The 23,578-nt window shown below is 41.1% G+C and overlaps 1 protein-coding gene across 1 annotated transcript; it reads right to left on the bottom strand.

The window, feature by feature from the left end:
• Positions 1–469: 469 nt before the first annotated feature.
• On the bottom strand, positions 470–20,481 carry LOC310755873 (uncharacterized protein; the record flags this gene model as incomplete). The annotated part of the gene is made up of 10 exons (XM_083599265.1): positions 470–541; positions 1,726–1,784; positions 4,114–4,253; positions 8,809–8,876; positions 12,337–12,435; positions 13,376–13,589; positions 14,638–14,825; positions 15,294–15,494; positions 18,093–18,233; positions 20,149–20,481. The coding sequence occupies 9 exons, from the start codon at positions 20,479–20,481 to the stop codon at positions 1,744–1,746; spliced, it is 1,425 nt and encodes a 474-aa protein (XP_083455391.1). The 3' UTR covers positions 470–541; positions 1,726–1,743.
• Between the last annotated feature and the right edge of the window lie 3,097 nt (positions 20,482–23,578).

Raw genomic sequence — 23,578 nt, 5'->3', positions numbered from 1 at the left:
GGAGCGTAAGATTCTATACTCACAATCTTACTCCGTACTTTCCTACCCAATGCTGCAGGGTGCTGCTTGGAAAAGGTATTCACAGGCACCCAAGAATTGGTTTTTAAAAACTTAGGATGAGAAAATTGCCTTTAAAGCTTTGATCATTGTCAGTCTCAGATCAATATTGACGCAGAGCTTGCTGGATTTCATCTTCATAGTCTTTGCTGGAAAACCTCTCTAGCAAAGATAAGTTCTACCAAATGGCAGCAGCATTGATGTTTCATCAGCAAGCTCAGGATACTCAGTGGTAATATAAAGCCAAAATTCAGTTGACAGCACTTCCAAAATTTAATTATCTCTGAGGGTCCTAATGCACAACAATTCAATGCAGTTGTTTTTTTTACAGAAAAAGAAACCTTGTGAAAATAATTGCAAATGGGTTTCACACACATACCAACTTCTATTTATTCAGCAGAAAAGTGGACAAATTTTACATGTAGTGAATCTATGTGGCTCATGATGATTTGTTTAATGTTACTTTTAATCTCATCTGCTTTATCTTCAAGTGAAACAAATTTCGTCAAGCATGGAAACTTACCCATTGTGACCTGCAAAACTCAAACTCTGTTTTTCCCATGAAAGCTTAGACTTTGCCTACATGTGTAAATATGTTTTTATCTCTATCTTGTACGTTTAAATTCAACTTATTCTGATTACCAAACATGCCAGTGAGATATGCTATCCATCTGAATTGGCCAAATTATTTGCAAGTCCAGACCTTTTGTTTGAAAGAAATCCATTTACCTCTTGTCTTAACTCAGGCTCCCTGTAGCATATAACCCATTAAACACCAACAAACATCTGTGTGACGTAATAGGTGTAGATATTCATAACTCATCTCCTAGCGTAAGATTTCTAACGTGTTGAATGACCTGGCTTTGATAAAGGCAACAATTTTCACCGAATTGCTAGTACTTCATGAAGCATTAACCTAGCTCTTTTGCTGCCAATGAATGGTTCATGTTGTAGGAAGCAGTGATAAGCTACATTTTTAACTTGCTGTACTGAGCAATTGTTTATATTGCCACTGCTTAAGAGTACTGAAAAGTACTTGGAGCCATGCATCTGAGACTAGTTTTATTGTGTGCACTTTGCTCCAGACATAGGGTTTGTGCATAGGTTGTCTTTCTTGCTTAAGAATCACTACTTAGCTTCAAATAAAATTGGCACCTTTTTGTGTTACTGCTTCCCATAGCCACCTTTCTTAATAGGTATGTGAAGCCTTCATGTTCATTTCTTCCAGAGGAGGTTGCTGCCCTATCTGAACTAATTCAGGCAGGTACTTTTCCATGTAACTGAAGAGAGAATAGCTTTAGCATTTCTGTAGCATTTCCACCCTACTGTGAAAACTCAAGCACTGACTTGACATTTGAAGGCTAAAGATTTTTAAATGATCTTTAAAAAACAATATCCCTAGGGGATATGTTAAATCTAACCGTTTAACTCCCTGATTTCCATCAGAGCCATTGTACAGAGAGAGGAGGTTTAATTCTTCCTACCCCAGCTACAAACCTAATTGGGGCAGGGCAGGAAATCCTCCTGTAATTACCAAAAGGAAAAAAGCTCCCCTGGGAGCCAATTGGAGCTTCCATCTCAATTACCAACTGGAGTTGGGTGGTGCTCTCTGTCAAGGATTTGTCCAAGAGACAAACGTTCCACATGGATGAGTGGCTGGCAACTTACACTGTGCCGTCTTTCAGGTCAGGATATTCCCCATCTTGCCTGCTGACAAATGCAGACTGCTACATAGAAGGGGAAGAAATGGAGGCAGTGAGAGATTTTACTTTCTTGGACTCCATGATCACTGCTGATGGTGACAGCAGCCACAAAATTAAAAGACGCCTGCTTCTTGGAAGAAAAGCAATGACAAACCTAGACAGCATCTTAAAAAGTAGAGACATCACCTTGCCAACAAAGATCTGTATAGTTAAAGCTATGGTTTTCCCAGTAGTGATGTATGGAAGTGAAAGCTGGACCATAAAGAAGGCTGATCGCCGAAGAATTGATGCTTTTGAATTATGGTGCTGGAGGAGACTCTTGAGAGTCCCGTGGACTGCAAGAAGATCAAACCTCTCCATTCTTAAGGAAATCAGCCCTGAGTGCTCACTGGAAGGACAGATCCTGAAGCTGAGGCTCCAATACTTTGGTCACCTCATGAGAAGAGAAGACTCCCTGGAAAAGACCCTGATGTTGGGAAAGATGGAGGGCACAAGGAGAAGGGGACGACAGAGGACGAGATGGGTGGACAGTGTTCTCGAAGCTACCAGCATGAGTTTGACCAAACTGCGGGAGGCAGTGGAAGACAGATGTGCCTGGCGTTCTCTGGTCCATGGGGTCACAAAGAGTCGGACACGACTAAACGACCAAACAACACATGGGATGTTTGTTTATATTTATTAACTTCCAGTATGCAGAAGCCACATTTCCCCATAGGTGGTAACAAAGCAGCTTACAGAACTATCAATAAAACATTGCTATAAAATAACACAGAGTTTGAAGCAAAATAAAAAGCAGTAACAGGTAAAAAGCACAAGTTCCATAAACAGGCATAATACAACCTACTTAAAATGCCTGCTAGAATAAAAAGGTAAAGGGACCCCTGACCATTAGGTCCAGTCATGGCCGACTCTGGGGTTGCGGCGCTCATCTCGCTTTATTGGCCGAGGGAGCTGGCATACAGCTTCCGGGTCATGTGGCCAGCATGACTAAGCCGCTTCTGGCGAACCAGAGCAGCGCACAGAAACGCCGTTTACCTTCCCGCCAGAGCGGTACCTATTTATCTACTTGCACTTTGATGTGCTTTCGAACTGCTAGGGTGGCAGGAGCAGGGACCGAGCAACAGGAGCTCACCCTGTCGCGGGGATTTGAACCGCCGACCTTCTGATCGGCAAGTCCTAGGCTCTGTGGTTTAACCCACAGCGCCACCCGTGTCCCTTAGCCTGCTAGAATAGGAAGGTATTTATCCAGTGCCTGCAATTCAACAGGGAGGGGCCCCATCTCGCCTGGAAGGGAGTAGAAGAAAAGGATCCCTTTTCCACACAATAGTATCTAGCTTTAGCGAGCCTTGTGCTGGGACTTGGTAACAATTGTGTTGGGCTCTCCCACCCCCTTTGGGCCAAGTCACAGTGCTGTCAGGTACGGTAACGTGTTTTTCTTTGCTATCTGAAATCAAACCATATTGGCAAAGGCACAGTGCTTTGCAAGCACTCATGATCAGATGGCCCATTTGCTTACTTTTAATAATGGACAGATTAGTTCTATGGACTGGCCCTTATTTCTCAACAGATAGATGTGTATAAGTGGGCCATTATGGGACATGCATACTGCTGCACCAATCCAAAGCCACAAACTATGATAGACAACTGCTGTTGGCTGCACTTTGTTCATGTTTCACAGGTAAATATGCAGACACAACTGTTTGGGGTTGAAGAACCATCAACCTTGCTGAATTGAAAAGATCTTGCATTCTCTTTAGCAAATGTACATTCACTTTCATTTAGTGGTACACTTTGAAGTGCTGGAGTTCATTATAACAGGTCCCACAGCATCAACCTTGAGGAGTGAAAAAATGCAGGCACTTCCACACATGCACAAACACAAACCAAAGAACAGTAGTACATTTAACAGCCAATTGGTTATAATCAGCGTGCCTACAATCCTGGGAATAATATCCATTGCTTGTAGTAGTGTTGCACAGATTCAATTTTGCATGCACATTGCATCTTAGCAAAATACATTCAGGCAACTGGAATGTAACTTTTAATTAGATGTGCAAGGCAAGTGTTTTAATTTAGAATGCTGGTAAGTAGGAAACCTATTTTAAAAAAAGAAAGATTTGCCTAACCTCTGCTGGATTAAGTTTCTCGTTCTCTGGCTTCATCTATGACAAACTATCACAAACAAAAGTCTCATCATCACCTCATTCACTTGCCAGTACAAGGAAGTTCTTCAGTTAATCTTGAACTCCAGCAAAAACATTGTGGCTCCTACTCAAGGTACCGGAACTGCCTACCCCCCCCCCCAATCATTGGTTATATTTTTATTTCTTCTCCAATCACTCTTCAGTATTACCATCAACTGGAAACCAGAAATATTCAATGATTTTCCTGCCTCTTCTAGCAGGTGTTCTCTCCTGCAGTTCAGCAGGACAAAGTCCACACATCTGAGGATGTCCAGGGTTTGAACTGGGTGCAACAACTCTGTGCAAAATCCTGCAGAGAAATAAAGACTCAACATAATAGTTAAAGAAAAACTCAGTATGTCTGCACCATAGTTTCTCTACTGCATGTTATTTCCCCATTTCACTGGTATGTATTTATTTATGCCTCCTTTTGGTGCATGTACACTTTAGGGTTGCCATACGTCTAGAATTTCCCAGACATATATGGAATACTGCAGTTGGAATCAGCGTCCAGGCAGAAATTGCTGGAATGTCCGGGGAAATCCAGATGTATCTGTGTCAGTAGTGTCGTTATTTTGGCGATTTTACTTAAAAATAGCTCCAATTTTATTTTATTTTTATTTTATTTTGTGATATTGTCACAAAAGCTCAACAACCTTTCTGTCTGGATTTCTGTCTGAAATACGGCAACCCTGATGTACAGTATATACAAGCAATGATTGCATGGGAGATGTTATGTACTGAGTTGAATAGGATCCAAACTGCAGCAGTCTGATTGGTCCTAGAACAATAGGATCCAAAAGGCAGCAGTCTGATTGGTCCTAGAACAATAGGATTCAGAATGCAGCAGTCTGATTGGTCCTAGAACAATGCAGCAGTATGATTGGTTGGCAGGAACCACCCAATCATGCTCCAGATAGAAGTGAATCCACAACTGGCTTACAGTAGAATTCCGGAATTAGCCAATCATGTGCAGCCCATTGTGTAAATAATGTATATAAAGCAGATACTTTGAGGGGACTTTCATTCATTCCTCCTCAGCACTATGAGCTGAATAAAGAGCATGAAATCACTTTGCGACTCTGAGTATATTTCAGGAGAAATGAGGGGTAAGAGAAAAAATGACAAGTAGAGTGTTTGGAATACTAGGCTGGATCAGTCTGTACAAACAGATTTGCTCCCTGTACAAGTGAGCAATCACTAGGCTCCTTAGTTTACTCACTGAAAGCAGCAAACAAAAGGAAATGCTTCTTGTGATCATCAGAACATACGTTATGGGAAAGTGTGTATCTCGTTAACAAGATGCTGACTTCCCCATTGACCAGAAGTCAAACTCAGAAGTGCAGCCCTAATCTAGGGGTTCCCAACATAGTGCCCATGGGCACTGGTATGCCTGCCAGTACCTCCTATGGTGCCTACAAAAGGTCTCACTAAATATCCCCTAAAAATCCACAATGCATGAGAGAGCTCTTCCTGCTCTCTTCTTTGCAGTGCCTCAGTCTCTCCTACACCAAACACCCACAGTTCGTCATATGCCAGGAGAGGAGAGAGAAGAGTGGAGATGCAAAGAGCTGCTCTCTATGAATGAGTGCAGCAGTGCTTTATGTAGGTGCCCCCCCCCCACCAATTGATTGGGGGTGTGCTTGTCCACACCATTCTGTGGCCCTGTCTCTTTTTCTGCTCTTTTGGCTACGTTATGTCACACCCTATGGCAGCCATTTTGTGTTAATCAGCACAACCCCACAGTAGCCATTTTGTGACCTGGCTATGGCATATTCTCAAAACTCCAAATAGCCCCAAAAGTTTGGCAACCCCGCTCTGATTAATCTAAGCAGTAGGACTACTGGGACTAGAGACAGACCCAGTGTTCCCAGTGGTCTAGATCCAATTGTACATAGGTTCTTTTTCAGGTAACTTACTTTTCCTTAAATAATAACAAGTGTGGGGAAGCCACACTTTCTAAAAAGGCAGTGCCCAGGGAGGGGAGACTTATCTCTGCACTCCCCTCCACAATGAGTGAAAAAGGGATCCTTTGGATCCTCTGGTCTGGTTTATGCAGGGTTAAAAGAGAGCATATTCACCTATTTCCGGAGAACAATCTCCCCCCACCCCCCTTTTAAAAAAACTGATTGCATTGTATTACAGCCTGTGAGAGAACTGCTTAACACGATCAAAGTGACCTCAGCTTGTGGTCTGTGCTGTCTTCTATCAAGTTAATGCAAAAAGACGGGTGGCAACCCAAACTAGAGACAGCCTAGTTGTAATACTTTTTCCACCCAACATTATTTTTATGAAGCTGGGAGTATGTTCTGTGCCTTTAATTTTAAAAAAATCTGCATAGCTGAGATTAAAGATAAATTTTGTTTTTATTCAGTTTACCAAGCGACTATGATAACAAAACTACATTTGGGATAAATTAAGTAAGTGGAGGGGGTAGAGCAAAGAAAAAAATAGTCACATTTTTAAACTATGTTTAGCCCTTTTTATGTTGGAAGAAAGCAAAGCCATATACGTACAGTATAAACCTTAATTGGCTCTCCAGGTTTCCCACTTATCATACAAAGGGGTAAGTTGATGCAGTTAAAATTGTTCATTTGACAGCTGATGTTTAGATCAGCCTTCCTCATTCTGGTGCCCTCCAGATATTTTGGAGGGCAGCTGTCATTATCCCTGACCACTGGCTCTGCTGGCCAGGGCTGATGGGAGTTTGGATCCCAAAACATCTGGAGAGTTTCTAGCTCAGGTTAATAAAGCACTGTTGATTAACATAGGCTTGCCATACATCAGGAAAATTCCTGACATGTCCTGGTTTCGGGTGTTAAAATGGCGCCGGGGAAATTTTGCCGAATCAGCAAAATGTCAGGGAAAACCCGAATGTATGGCAATGTGGTGGAAAGCTTTTTGAAATATGACAGCCCTAATTTACAAAGGCTTTACAGAACAAGAAATAATACATGTTTCTTTGCTGAGGAACACTATATTTAGGCAAGGAGCGGCAAAAGACAGAGAAAGATGAGCAGAAAGAGCAGCAAGTGATAAGTGCGGAGAATTTAGAAGCTACATGAATTTAGGGCTTATCTCAATCAGGACTAAAAGGTGGAGCAAAGGCTCCACAGCTTGTGTGGTACTGAGGAAAGATCTGAACGAAGGAAGAGGAGTGCCACCACACTGGGAGGGATTTTCAAGCAAAAGGGGTGATGGAAGGATGTAGTTCCTGGGCTAAAGTGAGTCCCTATAAGGAAGCCACATTGGAGGAGCTCTGTTGGGTTAGATCAAAAGGTCCACCTTGTCCTGTTTCTCACAGCGGCCAACTAAAAATACCTCTAGGAAACCCCCAAGCAGGACATTAGAGGCAAAATCCCTCTGCTGTTGTAGCTCCCCAGTAATGGTTACTCAGCAGCCTACTGCCTCTGAAACTGAATGTTCCATTTATCCTCCATGACTCGTAGCCATTGGCAGCCTGATCTTCCATGAATTTACCTCATGCCTTTCTAAAGTCATAAACATAAATCAGTGACCACCAAGACCACCTTGTGATATTGTTCTATACATATGTGCTGTGTGAAAATGTGTTTCCTTTCCTCTGTCCTGAATTTTCCAACATTCAGCTTCATTGGATTGCCCTAAATTCCGGTATTATGAGATTGGGGGGGGGGGGCACAACAATTTTCTCTGCACCAGGAATATTTTTTTTAAATGCTTTTATTTACCAGCACCCCTCACTGAGCCACTTTTTTTTGTTAAACTGAAAAGCCCCAAACATGGTAACCTTGTAGAGAAAATGCTCCAGATTCCTGATAATTTTGGTTGCCCTTTTCTGCAGCTTTTCCAGTCCTACAATTTCTCACCCTCCCCCCCTTTTTTTAAGATGGAGTAGCCGGAATTGTACATAATATTATTGTAGCACCCTTACACAAACACTCTCCAACAGTATCTGTACATTGAGGCCCTGGGCAATCAGTCCAAGACAATAGGCAGCAACATTTTATTTACTTATTTATACTTTTCTGATTAGGAAAGTGATGGGAAAACACATAGAAAAGTGTGGAATGAGCTCATGATTATAGGTAAGACACAAGCAAGTAAGGATAAATGTTCACTGTCGTATAAACTCCCCACAAACAAATCTGAATGAATGTTCAGTAAACACTGGATGTAATCCAACATATTCATTTAACGCTGTGCAAACTAATCTGGATGCTTAGTAAATAGGTCGCCTGGAAGAGCCCAGAGATTCTCTCACATTGATGGCAATGAACTGGGCAAAAGAAGAGGGTGAGCACTTGCCAGTCAAGGCACAACACAAAGTTGTCTCACAGACAGCTCACAGAGGAATTTGCTCATCTCCCAGCAGCTGCTCACAGATCCTCCTCCTCTACACTCTCTTTGTTCTTTCCGATTCTCTCTCACATTACTGCTACTTCATTTTTTATCAATTTCTCCTTCAAAGATCTGTAACTACAAAGTTCAAACTAAAAGCCCACAACAGTTGACTAGCTTGGATTTCAAGGATTCCTAATGGATTATTTTAGGAGAAAAATGATTAAAGGAGCAAAAAGCTCTTTGAAGAGCTGAACTCTTATGTGTCTTGATTTTCCTGGGCATGAAATTTTGCTCCCATTTTTATTTTCACAGCCAATTTTCTGTTACCTAGTAGGGAGAGGAGGGATGGAAAGAGGGAGACAGTTAGTGTTGTCAGAGGATACATGAAAAGCAGAAGTAATGAGATGTGCCTTTCCATCAGTTTATTTCCTGTCTTGAATATGCCAGTAAACATATTAATTTATTACCTGTCAGATCCTCTGCACAGATAGCTCACTGTGAAGTTGGAGGTTAGGAGATGTCAGAGACTATAAAAGTCCTACCTGTCAGTGCTCTTGGCCTTTTCTTCATTGTCAACACCAGGGACTGAAAAACAAACTTGCTCTCCTTCCTGAAACATAGGCAAAAAACAAGAAATAAGAGCTGCTTTATAAATAAAGGATTGCTTCCACTTCATAGCGATTACTTAAGGTCTTGTTGACATGGCTGAAACCTGTGTGGGGCTGATTCAGAGGGATTACATAGGCAATTTGAGTTTTACCACCTCCTTAAAAAAAGAAAGTGCTCCTGAATTAACAGTGACCTGTGCTTATGCAGTTATTTCAAAGGTTGTCTCCCCACCCGCAAGGTTCTGTGGATGGTATTTTACTCCCCACTTCCTGGTGGGTTTTTACAAATAGAACAATTCTGGAAGGAAGTCTTGAAAGATATATCTCAGATTACAGCTCATATCCTGGTCTTAGCCTTACTTATTCTATATATTTCAGATATGGACCAGTTAAGAAGTAAGGAATTAATAAAACATTTATTAACAGCAGCTAGAATGGTCATAACCAGAACCTGAAAAACATTGCAAACAGCCATAATGGGAAAGTTGTCGCAAAAACTGAAGGTGGCAAGGAGACAGAAAAAAACAAGATAATTTTTACATTGTATGGTATGATTTTATTAAATATATAAATGAAACAACACATAGACAAGGAATACCGTAGAAATGGTGTAGATATTATGTATTATGAAAAAAGATGTATGTATTTACCCCCCCCAGTGACCCATTTGTTAGTCGTCATGTTTTATTATTTATGTTTGCACAAAGAAATTATGATAATTGTTTTGTGAATGCTTTGTTACTGATTTTGTAACAGAAAATCAATTTTTAAAAAGGGAAAACTTGTGAGAGCGCACCGCACAAACTGGTTATGCGTCCCTCATGATTTAAAGGAATAATTCTGAGTTGGCTGTTTGGCTGCCCCTGCTATAGACAATATATTATGACCATTGGCCATGTGGCTGGGGCTGAAGGGAAATGAAAGGCACCTAGATATAAAGCTGGGGTTTCAGTCAGGAATCTTTCCCACCTCTATGTAGAGGTATTGCAGATAGAAGTTGTGATATTTGCTCTACGACTGAGCTACAAGTGGCCCTTCCTCACATGGAGCCTTCATATGGAAGAGGAAGAAGCAAAGCTACTAGGGGCCATTTTGTGTGAGCTAGGTATGTCAAATCAGCTGGAGAGATCCATCTCATTTTTAATATTGATTGAAAGAGGGGATCTCTGGCTTATTTACAATTCTGACAAAGAGGCATATAATTTAATTCTGCTAATTATCAAATATAAGAAAATAGATCATTCTCAGAGTATCTCATAGGTTAATCAGATCACTGATTTCTACATAATTGCTTCATACCCATCTTGTGTTGTTTTTCTGAGCGAATCCCATGTTAGCACACCCTTCCCCTAACCTTTAATGTTTTTAAAGAACTTAATAGTTAAGCAAGAATAGTTGGTGGTTGCAAGTTGCTGTTGGATACCTAAAAATACCTCCTAGAAGGAGTGCCCTGTGCATGTAAATCAAAAGCTCTTTTGTCTAGTTGCAATTCCATGACAATAAGCTCGTCACAATAGAACAGGAGGCTGCCAAGAGACAAATAATTAGAGCCTTCTCTCAGGAATTTAAAAATATGATTAAAGTGAACCCTACATGCACCATTTCATTTAAAAATTCCAAATGTTATAAATTACCCAATTTCTAACTCCTGTCAGTTTATTTTTGAGTTTTACATGCTGAGCAAATTAATCAGTCAGATTGCTAAAGCTAATTCAGTTATGACAGCATGCGCGGGCATATTTGGTAAATTTATTCACATCTTGGCTGCCTCTTTCAAAAAATGAGTTGAATCCCACAGCAGAAGATAAACAGATCTTTCCTCCGACGGTAGGAGGTAGGCATGAATGCTACCCACACAAAATGATTTGCCTGTTTTCTTCCATTTCTAGACTCACATGATACAAAGCTATTCCATCCACTGAATACAACATTCAATGCAAAACACTTCTGGTATTTTGGAATGTCAAGTAAGGAGCATATCCTTCAATTGTCTGCATTAAATTTAGCTATTGGCCAAACATCTTCCAATACTAAGGGGCTAAGTGACATGTAGTTACATATTGTTGGTAAATTCTCCACATGTGCCTCTCTGCCAAGCAGAGTGAGAAAGTCTTGGGTTTCTAATTTAGGAACTATTGCTTCTTGTTATGTACTACCAGTAACTATAGAGATACATAGTGCCTTGTCCATTTCGCCACTAAGGGCAGATGCTGAAATTAGAAACAACACTTTGCTTTTTATTTCATTTTTTGTCCTTTATGTGTGTTAAATAATAAAACTAAATGTCACACTAAATGCCTTGGACTGTTACACTAGGGCTCCATTTATGTTCTCATAACGCTCTGTACTGATAAGTAAAACTTCTGAGTTCTGTGGGGCTTCCTCCCAAGAAAGTACATACAGAAATGGAACATTAATGCCTAAAATCTAAGGAAGTTGTCCTGCGCCAAAGAATAATCCAATTCTCTCTAGGAGCGGAAGAAAAAGCAAATCCATAATTCCAGTTTTACACAGTTTATCACAATTTAATAAATTTTGGCCCAAGCTCAAGGTTCTCTTTGTTACTTGTGTGCATATGGCACATTACTTTGTCTTTTTAAAAAACAAAAATCAAAGTGAAATTGATCTATAATTAAGTATATTAATTTGCTGTTTGGGGGGAGCATCCCAAGAGGCAGGTGCAGTGGTGATACAGCAAGTTTTTTTGGATTTTTTTACAAAGCATTTTGGAAAGGAAAAGTTGAAGATGAGTGACTGTTAGCTTGATACTTAACAGGCTGTTATTTCCACTAGTCCAATATCCTACCACCCAAATTTCATATTTGAAACATGCTTATTCTTGCACATTTGCTTAGTTCATTTATATAAAAAAGAAAAACTAGTCCTGAGCTGTAATCCTGAGCTCTTTGTAGCACTGTTTCATTCTGTACAAGTTTACATGGTGCCATTTCCATCTTGTGACCAATGGAACACAGTACTGGTATTTCCCCCTCTGATCTCAATGGAAGTAAATTCCATGTTGTTTACTGTCGGTTTTTGTTCTAAGGTGCTTTCAAAGCTCTTCTCTTCCCTTAGCATACAAAGAGTTCATGTGTTTGGTAAGTTAAAAATAGTTTACTTACAAACTCTTCAAAGGTCCGATTTATGTGTTTTTCCATACAGCAATAAGAAAAGACAGGCAGCAAAACTTAGGCAGCAAAACTTAGTGGTGAATGTTTCTAAATTATTTGTATAGAAACACAACTACAGCTTGTGTAAGCCATGCAGTCTGAGCTTGGAGCAACTGGTTCAGATCTCTTTGCTTGCCAGAGTTCACATGGTGGTATGAAAGAACAAGGAGTTTTATAATCTTTCCTTGCAAGGTGAGGGAGAGTGACCCAGCTAAGCCTGGCAGGACATTTTACTCTATGGTCTTAACCCCTTCATGCATTAATTATAGGAGTCTGCTTATCCCACACTTACCGCAAATCTCTGTGGAGTTCCATCTTCATTTCTTAATACTGTTATGTGCTCATTGCTTTCATTGATACACAAGAAATAGCTCTTGATTTTCACCTGACACTAAGAAGAGAAGGGAAGAAGAAATGCTGATGGCAAAGTTTAACCTTATTTGGGGCTGCTTATTCAGAAATACAAAGGGGGGGGGGAGTTTCAGACTACCAGGAAGACACAAAAGACATCCTGCATTTCAATTACTTATTTGTTTTCCTTCAGAAATATTGTAGTGTGAGTCCAGTGGATTTCCACTTGTACAACAGGATATCACCATCTTCTCTGCACCACATACACCCCCAAATCTGCTTAGGAGAGCCTCCCAAAGGTGCAGAGGGGATGCAGGGAAGGAGGAGAGGAAGATGGCATCCCATTCCACTCAGACGCATACAGTGAAGATTCCATAGCTAGGACTGACTGTTCAAGGAGAGGTCTGGAAACTGGAGAAGCTAGAAGCAGAAGTGCATAAGCTTCATCTCTGTTGACCAGGCAACAGTGAAATCAGAAGGCCATGCTCTGGCAGTTAGCTATACCAGGGTTCTGCGATGTAAGCACACACAAGGTCAAACAAGATGTGACTTTAAACACAGGATTAGAAAACACGCTTATACAGGCTTTGTGTCTGCTAGCAAAACAAAACCCCGCTGTTGAGGGCTCCCTCCTTTTAGTCAAGGCTGTGGTAGGGGTTAATCTGTTTCCTTGCATCACTTCCACTCCACCCCACCCCAGCTGCTATTTGCCAGAGGACAGAAGGGAAAGGGATAAACTCCCCTCATCCTGACCCACAGTTTAAATTCAGGCTGGGGCTGTGCGGGGACAGGACCTTGCAGTTGCTTTTTCTAGATAAAGAGCCAGTCCAAGTTCATTTTTTAAACATATGTTTTAAGTTGTGTCTTGCCCCAAGTAGCTCACTGGATCAGTTACCTCAAGCCACGAGGGCTTCCAGAACAAAACCCAGAGTCATTGACAGAGCCATTCAGATTTCATAATGTATCAAAGTGGTACATACAGCTTTGTTTTGCCTTCTTGATTTTTCTTCCTCTTGGGATTGCCAGAGGTCTGCCATGGCACCATATTTCTTCATCCACATCTCACACTGTTTTTCCTTCTCTTCTATGTCCCGCTCTAGCAAGCGCTTCCCCCTTTCCGACTCGTAATGAAGCAAGGTTGCTTTCTCTAAAGCTTCTTCAGCAGCTTCTGTTCTACATCTTTGAGAGATTTCACTGGAATAGGTGGAAGGAAAAATGTTTATTTAGGAGTATAGACTTCCCCATCCTAAAGGCTTAAACTAGATAACAAGGAAATGAAATGAATAAAATGAAATGAAATTGTGATAGCAGAATAATACTTCTTCAAATTCAATTAAATTTGTTACTCAACTTAAACTCCAAAGACCATTGTAAACAGGCAGATCAAATGACATTTCCAAAAGGTTTTCAGGCTTGGAGAATGTGTGAATTCACTGCTGAATGAACCTCATGGTGTTGTTAAGAAGCTGCTCTCAGCAGATTTTAAGAGATCATAGTGAGGCTTATATTTGGAGTGTTTAAACCAGGAGTGGGGAACTTGTGGCCTGTAGCAATTGGCAGAGTGCAAGAGGTTGGAGTGGTGTTGCTTACTTGGATTCCCAATGCATAGATCACTGTTGGTAACTGACAGGGACTGTGACAAGGCCAGGGTGGTGTGGGTGTAGCAGCTGAACCCAAACATTCCTGCTGCTGTGTTTGCCCAGTGCAGACCTCCTCACTGCTTCCCTCTCCCTCTCTTGGTTTCTGGCAGCAACCTCTGCATTGGGAAGTCAGGTTAGCAATACTGTCCCAATTCTCTACACCCCCACTGGCTGCTACTGCTTATGGCCCCTCCAGAGGGTGTTGGACTACAACTCCCAATATCCCTGACCATTGGCGATGCTGGCTTGGGCTGATGGGAGTTGGACTTCAACAAGCACACACCCAGAGGGCCACAGGTGTGCCATCCTTGGTTCAAAGCTATATACTTTACTATATTTATCCCAATTTTAAGACAACTAAGGATGAAGGGGATGAATATTCTGCAAAATGAGAGGTAGCATATGACACAGAGCCTACAAAATAGGGTTTGGTATAAAATTAAATGAATAAACAAAATTAAAAATCATACACCATTGTCAAGATTGGGAACATCTCTGTACAATAGACAAATACCTATCAGGAAAGGAGAAACTGTTTTCTGGGATGGGAAACAGCCTGTAAAAAAAGTGGGTGGGTGGGTATGTCTAAATTAAAACCTTACCTTTCTTTACACTTCAAATTCTCTTCTAGTGTTCCTTTCAGTTTCTGCTTTAGTTCATTCCTTTCGTGCTCCAAATATCGTTTTTCCTCACGGATGACTTCCCTCTCCATTGTTATTCTCTCTAGTTTCATCTGACTTTCAAAGTGGCTCTTTTCCACTTGTCCTAACAGCTGCTGCATTTCGGTTAACTGAAAAAAACAAATCAGAAAAACATGTTTTCCCCTCTCTAAGGCAGAAAGTTGCCGTGACAGCCAACCCGTAGAGGTTTTAACACCTATAAAAACAAAGGCAAAGATAAGAGTTTGAAGGAAGAAAAATAGTGTGGAAGCCACTGCCTGAGGCGAATGATTCACATTGCTCCATGCGAAGTTTGGCCCTGTGCAGTAAGAGATTTATTCTACTACATCGCTGTAGGCCAGGCTTTCTCAGCCTTGGGTCCCCAGATGTTGTTGGACTACAACTCTCACCATTCCTAGCTAGCAGAGCCTGTGATCAGGAATGATGTGAGCTTTAGCATAACATCATCTGGGGACCCAAGGTTGAGAAAGGATGACCTAGGCAAAGGCGATATTTTGATAGGCTTGCTCTTATACATTCTACCATGACAGATATGGGATCCCGACAACTGGTAGTTAACTCAGGGTACAAGCTCATACCTTTCTCTTCAGCTGCTGAGTTTCTTCTTTTAAGCTGATGTTCTCCAGCTGAACTGCTTCCTGTTGCTCCCGACACAACTTTTCCTGGGCTTCAGCCTCCGCTTGGCCTTTCTCAGCTTCTGCCTGCGCCAGGGAGGCCTCCTCCACAAGCTTGGAGTATTTTGTCGCTGTCTGCTGAGAGGCATTCAGCTTCTGCTTCAGCTGAAGAGCAAAAGAACATGTGAATACAGTATTAGAAAGGGGTTTCTTATTCCACAGTCATTGATAAAACTAATTCACCTTTGAGAATGGCCCCTCTAATATATCATGGGTGGGGGAGAGAGGGAATTGTTGCTACATACTATCTGATGTCAGCAACACTTTACAGAGTGCAAGAAAATAGGTCAATGCCCTGAGGAGATTACAATCGAAAATTTGTCACAGGGGGGAAACAAAGAAGCCATTTCAGTTTTCACTTGCATGTGCTTAGATCAAATTTCAGATTCAGGAGGATATGGGATCTAGGGAGTGTGCCAAAAGCTTTCCAGAAAAGTTTGGATCTGCCGAACTATTCATGCCGTATATTGAAAGCACTCTTATACCACTTTGACAGTCATAGCTTTCCCCAAAGAATTTTGGGAACTGTTGTTTGTTAAGGGTGCTGGGAGCAGGAGCTCTGTGAAGGGTCTCCTCACAACTCTCACAAGGGGCTTATGATTTAAAGCCTCCTGCAGTTTTTCAACATATATAGATATGTATTTTTAAAATATGTCAACTTTTTATTCCTTTCATTTTTGCTTAAAAGTTTTTAGCATTGTCACAATGCAGAAACACCCACAGAAATTAAACCTGTTTTTTTGTTTTTTGTTTTTACAGCCCCTCATTCTTTTAGTGCCTGATCATAGCAAACCTGCTATGAGTTGTTAGCAACAAATTCTCTGCCAGTAGGTTTTCTCGCCTGATTTATTTTCACTTTGTTTTTCCTTACACTGAGAAAAGCGTAATGTTCTACAAAGGGCAGAAACTTTGGCAGACCTTGAATATAGCTTTCCTGCCAAAATATTGAATCTGACCCAGCCAGACATAAACTACCCATACAATATTCATCAGTAACGTTCACACTGGCAACCTCTCTGTAATCAAAGAAGAGGAATCAGGGTTTCCTTTTCAAAAAACATAGGCAGTTCATAATGCTTCTTCACAATATTCTTCTTCTTTCTCTCTGATGAAAAAGATTACTTTAAAGTTAACATAGATCAATATTTTAAGTCAAATGGAAGACTGCATTTTCGTGATTTGTGTGGTGGCAAGCCCTTTTTACTCAATAAGTTGAGCAATTAACCTCCACAATACCAGTCACGTCTCACTGGTTTCAAATCCTCTTTTCTGTATCCGTATCTTAATTCATTAAAAAAAGAAGGGGGGGAAAGAACTGAGACTGCAAGGCTATGGATGGGCCTTTGGCCTGATTCAGCAGGCTCTTCTTATAAATGCTTACCTGGAAGTAATCTCATTAAGCTTAATGGGATGCACTTCTGAGTAGGCATGTATAGGATGGCTCTGCTAAAAGACTTGGATTAAATGCTTTATCCTGGATATTGGGATTCTGATTATGTCTGTATCTCAGAGTCAAGCTCATTTTGAGAGGATTAAGGATAAAGCTGATGCTCAATGACTCAAGTTCACCATACACATATACTTGCACAACTAGTGGCCTTGAGAGTCCCATGGACTGCAAGATCAAACCTATCAATTCTTAAGGAAATCAGCCCTGAGTGCTCACTGGATGGACAGATCCTGAAGCTGAGACTCCAGTACTTTGGCCACCTCATGAGAAGAGAAGACTCCCTGGAAAAGACCCTGATGTTGGGAAAGATGGAGGGCACAAGGAGAAGGGGACGACAGAGGACAAGATGGTTGGACAGTGTTCTCGAAGCTACCAGCATGAGTTTGACCAAACTGCGGGAGGCAGTGGAAGACAGAAGTGCCTGGCATGCTCTGGTCTATGGGATCACGAACCCCTTCATAGATCATTGCCTTGCCATGGCGAAGGGGCTTGAATAACTCAGAGAAGCTATGAACTATGCTGAGCAGTGGCCTAGTTGGTGGATAGAAATTTACACTCCTATTTATACCTGCAAGTTGTGAGGGAAACAAACCACAAGCCACACCCACACTCTGCTGTACCTCCTGGGATGTGCAGCTGAGTATGAACATGCAATCTCTGGGCACATTTATTGACCTAGAAGAATTACCAAGCACAGATTTCTATTTTTGGATTGGGTGGTTTTGCTTTTAGGTGTATACTTTTAAAAATGTGTGTGCGAAGCAGCCCATGGAGCCAGCTGTGAAAAAGTAGTTAGCTTACAGTGCAGTCCTAACCATGTCTACTCAGAAGTTACTCCTATTTAATTCAACAGAGCTTAAACCCCACAGGGAAGTGGGGTTACGATTGCAGCCATAGTTGCCACTGCATTGCAGAAGTGGAGTTCAAGCCTTGCTTTTAGGTCCAATTGCTTCTTATAGTGAGATTTGTAGTGGAGCTGATCAAAACATTTTCAGCTTGTTGTTTGGAGGTAATTTTACTGGAGAAAATATAATTTAAGTCACAAGTTGTACCTGATGTTTAATTATGAACAACAACAGCATAATACTTTCTAATGGTTAAAAATGGTTTTTTAATAGCTACATCATTTTCTCTAATTTCACAGCAGGGGAAGTTTTCAGACAAACTCTATATTTTTTAAAGGGAACTATGTTATGTCAAGTAATGTTGGTAAAAAAAACAGCAGAAAAGAGCTCAGTCTGGTGGGTTCATACCTCTTTAACTAGTGTTTGCAGTCCATGGTTTATATTTCTGAGATTTCTCATGCCCAGCTCGCTTTCCGATTTCATAAAAATTCTTTCCAAATGCAGCTCATTTGACAAGCATTTGTTCTCTTTCTTCAGGTCCTCGCATTCCTGATGACATACAGATAGTTTTTGTCTTAATATCATTCTGGATAATTTCAGCTCATAAGATTTATTGCAGCCATTTCCCTAAATTGAACAATTTTGACAATGTTCCTATGTGAATCTATTAGCTTAAGGTATGTCTGCCATGGCTGTGGGGGGGAGTTCAACACACTTCTCCAAGCACACAAATAATATTTCAAGCGAAATAAAAGTATGCTGAGCAATAATCTATCTTTAAAACATGTAGTTACAGCAGAAACAGGTTAAAGGAATCATACTGGCCATGTATATCTTAGACCGAGCACGGAACCAACAGTGGGCAAACAAAAAGGACATGCCGTTTGCTTCTTAGAGGGGCTGCGATCTCATTCAGGTAAACTACATGGACCAGATGACCTTGTGTCAATCAGATTCTGAATTAGTTTTGTGCACTCATGCACAGCAAGGCAGCAGATAAAAAGGTAAAAGGTAAAGGACCCCTGGACGGTTAAGTCCAGTCAAAGGCGACTATGGGTTTGCAGCGCTCATCCCGCTTTCAGGCTGAGGGAGCGTTATTACTGAAATACACAAGGCCTTAACACAGGCATTTAGCCCATGCTTTCCTGTTCATATAAATATCTTTTTTGTTTTGTGGGCATAAGAGCAAAAAATATTCTGAATATATCTCATGGAAAGCCCAGTTCACAGGTGGAAGTCCTTGCTGGTTAGCTAAATCCCACCCATTAGAACAATCTAGATACAGATAAGCAATAAGAGTCTCATAGATTATGGAGGACTCTGAACAATCTAAGAATGATTAAGCAGAAACAGCTGACTTTGCTAGGAGTTTTATTCATTTCCAATACAACATAACAAAAGAAAACTGATTAATAGAAAACTCGAGTAATAGAAAATTCCTGTCTCTAATAACTTTAAAGCAAAAGAGAATTATGATAACATTCAATCTATTACGGAGCTAGGATGGAAACTCTGTTCTCCAAGATCTATCCTTCCAGCCCAGAAATGGCATCCTTGCATTCTTATAAAATAACTGTAATAAATGAAAATCTGCCCTTATTCCCTTATGTGGGACACAAGAGCCCTTATAGAGTCCTTTGTAGGTTCTCCATCAGTCAGAGGGGAAAAAACAGAGGCCAACCAGAGAATATTGAGAAGCAAAGCAGCTTGTAAGTCTGATCTTTACTGAACTGTTGCAACAGGGTGCCCCCTTCACACACAGGAGGAGGAGGACCCAGAACCAAGGTGTGTCCGCCCTTATATAGACATTTTAAACTGCCCACCTTGGAGTCAAAGACCACCCACAGAAACATCATACCTACATCACAGAGGGGGTGTAGCTCAAGACCACCACCCCAGATACATCATACTTACATCACAGAAAGGGTGGGCTAAAGCAGAAATCTGAGTGGGTTGTTTACCTCCTGTCTGGCAAGTTATCTGTTAACGTTTACTGGATTGATACCCTGGGGAGCCTGGCCAGTCTTTTGTAATGATAAATACTTAGGTCCTGAGCCAGATCATAGGCTCACCCTATTCATACACAGATATACCCTTAAGACAGGATTTGTGAAGGAAAAGACAATGGGGAGGCTTCTCCATTTGACCTTGCAGAGAAAACACCTGGTCAGCCTGGGAGTCAAAATGGCTCCATGGCTGCTCTCCTGTGCAGCTTCAGACATGTGGCCTATATGTATGTGTTTGCTTGGTACATTTATGAACCTTCATTATATACATAAGACCTTAATTTATTTATTTTGTAAATTTCATAACGATTACTTATAAAAATAGCAAGATTATTTTCACCATTTAGAACCACGATACTAAAAGTCAAGTTTTAAAAGTAATTTTTACTTATGTCTCAAAATTACACATTGCCCTGTGTTTTGAGGCATGTCACTTTAGCACACAAATAGTCACTGACCTTCCTTTTTCTCACAAGTTCTCCTTGCAGACGGTTGATGTGAGCAACAGAGCCTCCTTGGATCACAGCACTGGTTGGGCGAATCCGACAAACAGGCCTCGCCCCACGACACAGATTGGCGTGATGATCCCCAAAAGAAATGGTAGAAAGGGGAGATTTTCCAGTAAGCCCGTCAAGACTTGGCTTGCCATTAGTAAAGGATGTTGTGGCACCAGCACCGCTGCCATCGATAGTGGAAATGCCTTTGCCGCCTGCCGCGTTTTCCAGCAGAGATGGTTTCGTCGACAGATTGGCCCTGTGCGGGTCTCTCTGGGACAATGTCTTTTGTGGCATATTTGAGAAGCGTTTCCTGGAAATCTGTAGAACTGCTGAGAGTTCCAGTTCTACACTTTCTGGCTAAATAGCTGCTACCTCTTGCTTATCTGGTCAAAAACAGCCCTTCTACCAACTACTTGGGAGACATAATGAAGATTGCAAGGCTAGTGTGAAAAAAAGCCATCAACTAAAGGTATCACCTGGCATCAATTATTAAACTGTTACTGGAGCCCAGAATGAAAGGAGCAGAAATAGAAGCTTCAGACCAGGGATGCAAACAAGCAAAAGAAGATTTGAACTCAGATGTGCCAGGTAGTGTAAGCTTCAAGAATCTGGGCTTTTATTGCTTCAGTTAATTGATAAATTGACTAAAACATCAGTCAATGGCAGGAAGCGATTGTTGAAGTCAAAACTGAATTCCCAGGACTAGAAGTTAAAGCACACATTCTTTTCGGAGGCGATTTTAGATCTGAAGTGTTACTGTAATAAAAAGGAAAATGTTTGACATTCCTTCTAGCTATGAATGACAACTTTCATGTAGTAAACTGCAAGCTCTTTCAGACTCCTTTCAGTACCTCACAAAGGTATCTCTGTATTGATGTTTTGGACAGATAATCCTATACACATCTGCTCAGAAGTCCCATTGACTTCAAATGGATTTACTCCCAGGTAAGTGGTATAGGACTGTAGTAGCCTAAATTGGTTACAAAGCAGAAAACTAATCAGCTAAACATTCTGTAATTAATGGATAGACCCAATAAGCATATTAATATCAACTATTTCTTGGCTTCCCCCCCCCCCGATGCCTATTGTCTTAATGTTTTAGCTTTTCAAAAATTGCATCTCAATCTTTATGGTTTAAGATTGCCTCCATGATTGCAGTTGAATAGCAAAAGTTTTATGTAATTCACAAATTGTGACAGAGGTGAAAATTATGTTGCCTTTCCCCCTACAAAGCACATCATCCTGTATCATTTCCCCATATAGTTTAGTTTGCTACTCTATAAACAAAGATGGGAAGAGACTCTTAATTGAGTCAATAGTACAGGGCATATGATAGTAATGAAAGCTTGTGGTCAATTTACACATCATACAGCTCTTGGGAGTCTTTATCTTCAGATTGGATGGGAGATTTAACTTATTTCACAAGGCGTACTCTGTTCTGATCCAACCCATCCTGTTATCAATATTTCTTAAGGAATCAGAGACCTCAGCCATTGTTTTGTGAAGAACCTAGCACTAATTTAGAGCAGGGATGGGGAATCTGTGGCCTTCCAGATGTTGTTGGATTCCATCTACCACCATCGTTGGCTCTGCTGGTTGGGGCTGATGTGAATTAGAAGTCCATTAACATATGAAGGGCCATATGTTCCATGCTACCATTTTAGTGGGGCACATAATCCTTCTCACATAACTGACTTGGTCAGGGCTGTATGAGGGCACCCAGCAACCAATATAAAAAGCAGTTGGGTTTATAGACAGGTGTGTACGTTTGCTCCAAGTATTTATAGAATGAGTTTAGCAAGCTGAGCCAAGCTTGCTAAATTGCCTCTTGTCCATCATCTTGTTCCACATTGTTCTCTATTACATTTAGAAGACCTACTCATGGGGTCCATTTGACAACCTGCGAAAGCAGCCACAATTAAATGAAACAAGCAACCATTAAACACACACAAAAATAACTACTGGTAATTCTGCCCTGTTTTTGTAAAAAGTAGCCATCTACCATATGTCACTGGCATTTTCTCGGCATGGCCCTCAAGCTATCTATAGAAAATTGAAGGACAAGCTACATAAAATCTAGCAATTATTCTATTTGTTTCTAGCATAGCAACTGTCTCCCCTTTTTTTGGCAGGAAATCAGACGTGCCTACATTTCATATGGAGCTCCAGCACATGAGAAGTCAACAAGATTATAATCAAGGTATTAGGCAATCCAACACTTGAAAAACTTTGAAGTTTCTCAAGGAAGGAATGCACACACAGATAACTCAGAAGCTGTCTACATGAACAAATGGAAAACTATTTTCTCATATAATGTCTTTTGAAAGTTTTCCGTAGCTTATACTGGCCCTTCCTTTTAAACAAAAGTCCTTGAGAAAATATTACACCCTGGGTGGCATCCCCAAGTACACCACTTGTTGGTTTCTTCCATGTAAGTCAGGGTGGGAACCTGTGGCCTGCCAGATGTTGGTAGACTCCCAACTCCCATCATTTCTGACACTTGGGACATGCTGGCTGGTGATGTTGAGAGCTGGAATCCAAGAACACCTGGAGGGCCACAGGTCCCTATCCCAGATCAAATTCTATTGGGGGGGATAAACTATTAAACTTTATGACAGCGAGAGGTGGTTTAGAAGCAAAATTTTTACCATGGCTGGAGCAAAGCCAAAACTCTTCCTGGTCTTTTAGCATGTGCATACAATGTGCCCTACCAAAATAATGGCTTCTATCTCTCTGCTCCTCCCTAGTGAAGTTTTGATTGAGACGGTAAACTTGGGGTCACATAGTTTTAATTCTCCTTCACATACACACAATCCTCCACACATAAGACTAGCAAGTTGGGGAAGCTAGGCTAAAATCCTCCTCCCCAACATGTCATGTTTTCCTCAATATGTAAGGGATTATTTATTTGGGACTCGGGATGGAGCCATGTAAGCCCTTACCTGCAACAGTCCGGACCAGCCTTTAGCAACCCTTTACATGTTTTGGACTCCAATTAGCTTTTTCCATCATGGTACCACCATTCAATTAAGAAATGCACAAGGGCCTGGGGGTTAAGCCAGGCATTTATAACCTTCCATGCAGATCTTAAACCTTAATTTGATAAAGCCTAAACTCTGTAACTCTTTAACAACGGTACACATTTCCCTCCTGGGTTGTCTCTGCAGGCCAACTCAAGGAATTTCCACCTATTAGGTACTGTAATTAGGGAAATATAGCAAGATAAGCAAAACAGATATGCAGGCCCCTCCCTTAAAGGCCAATATAGCAGATAAAGAATGAGTAAGAATGAGCAATAGATTTTGGCCGTGTTAACAGACTGAGCTTGCTACCAGCTCTTTTTACAATGAACCTAGAGACCCCCACAAAGAGTTTGGTAGGATCATGTGAT

This window comes from Podarcis filfolensis (assembly GCF_964270895.1).
Source record: "Podarcis filfolensis genome assembly, chromosome: 1".
Lineage (NCBI taxonomy): Eukaryota > Metazoa > Chordata > Lepidosauria > Squamata > Lacertidae > Podarcis > Podarcis filfolensis.
The sequence above is the reverse complement of the archived record's forward strand: the minus strand, read 5'-3'. Positions and strand labels throughout refer to the sequence as shown.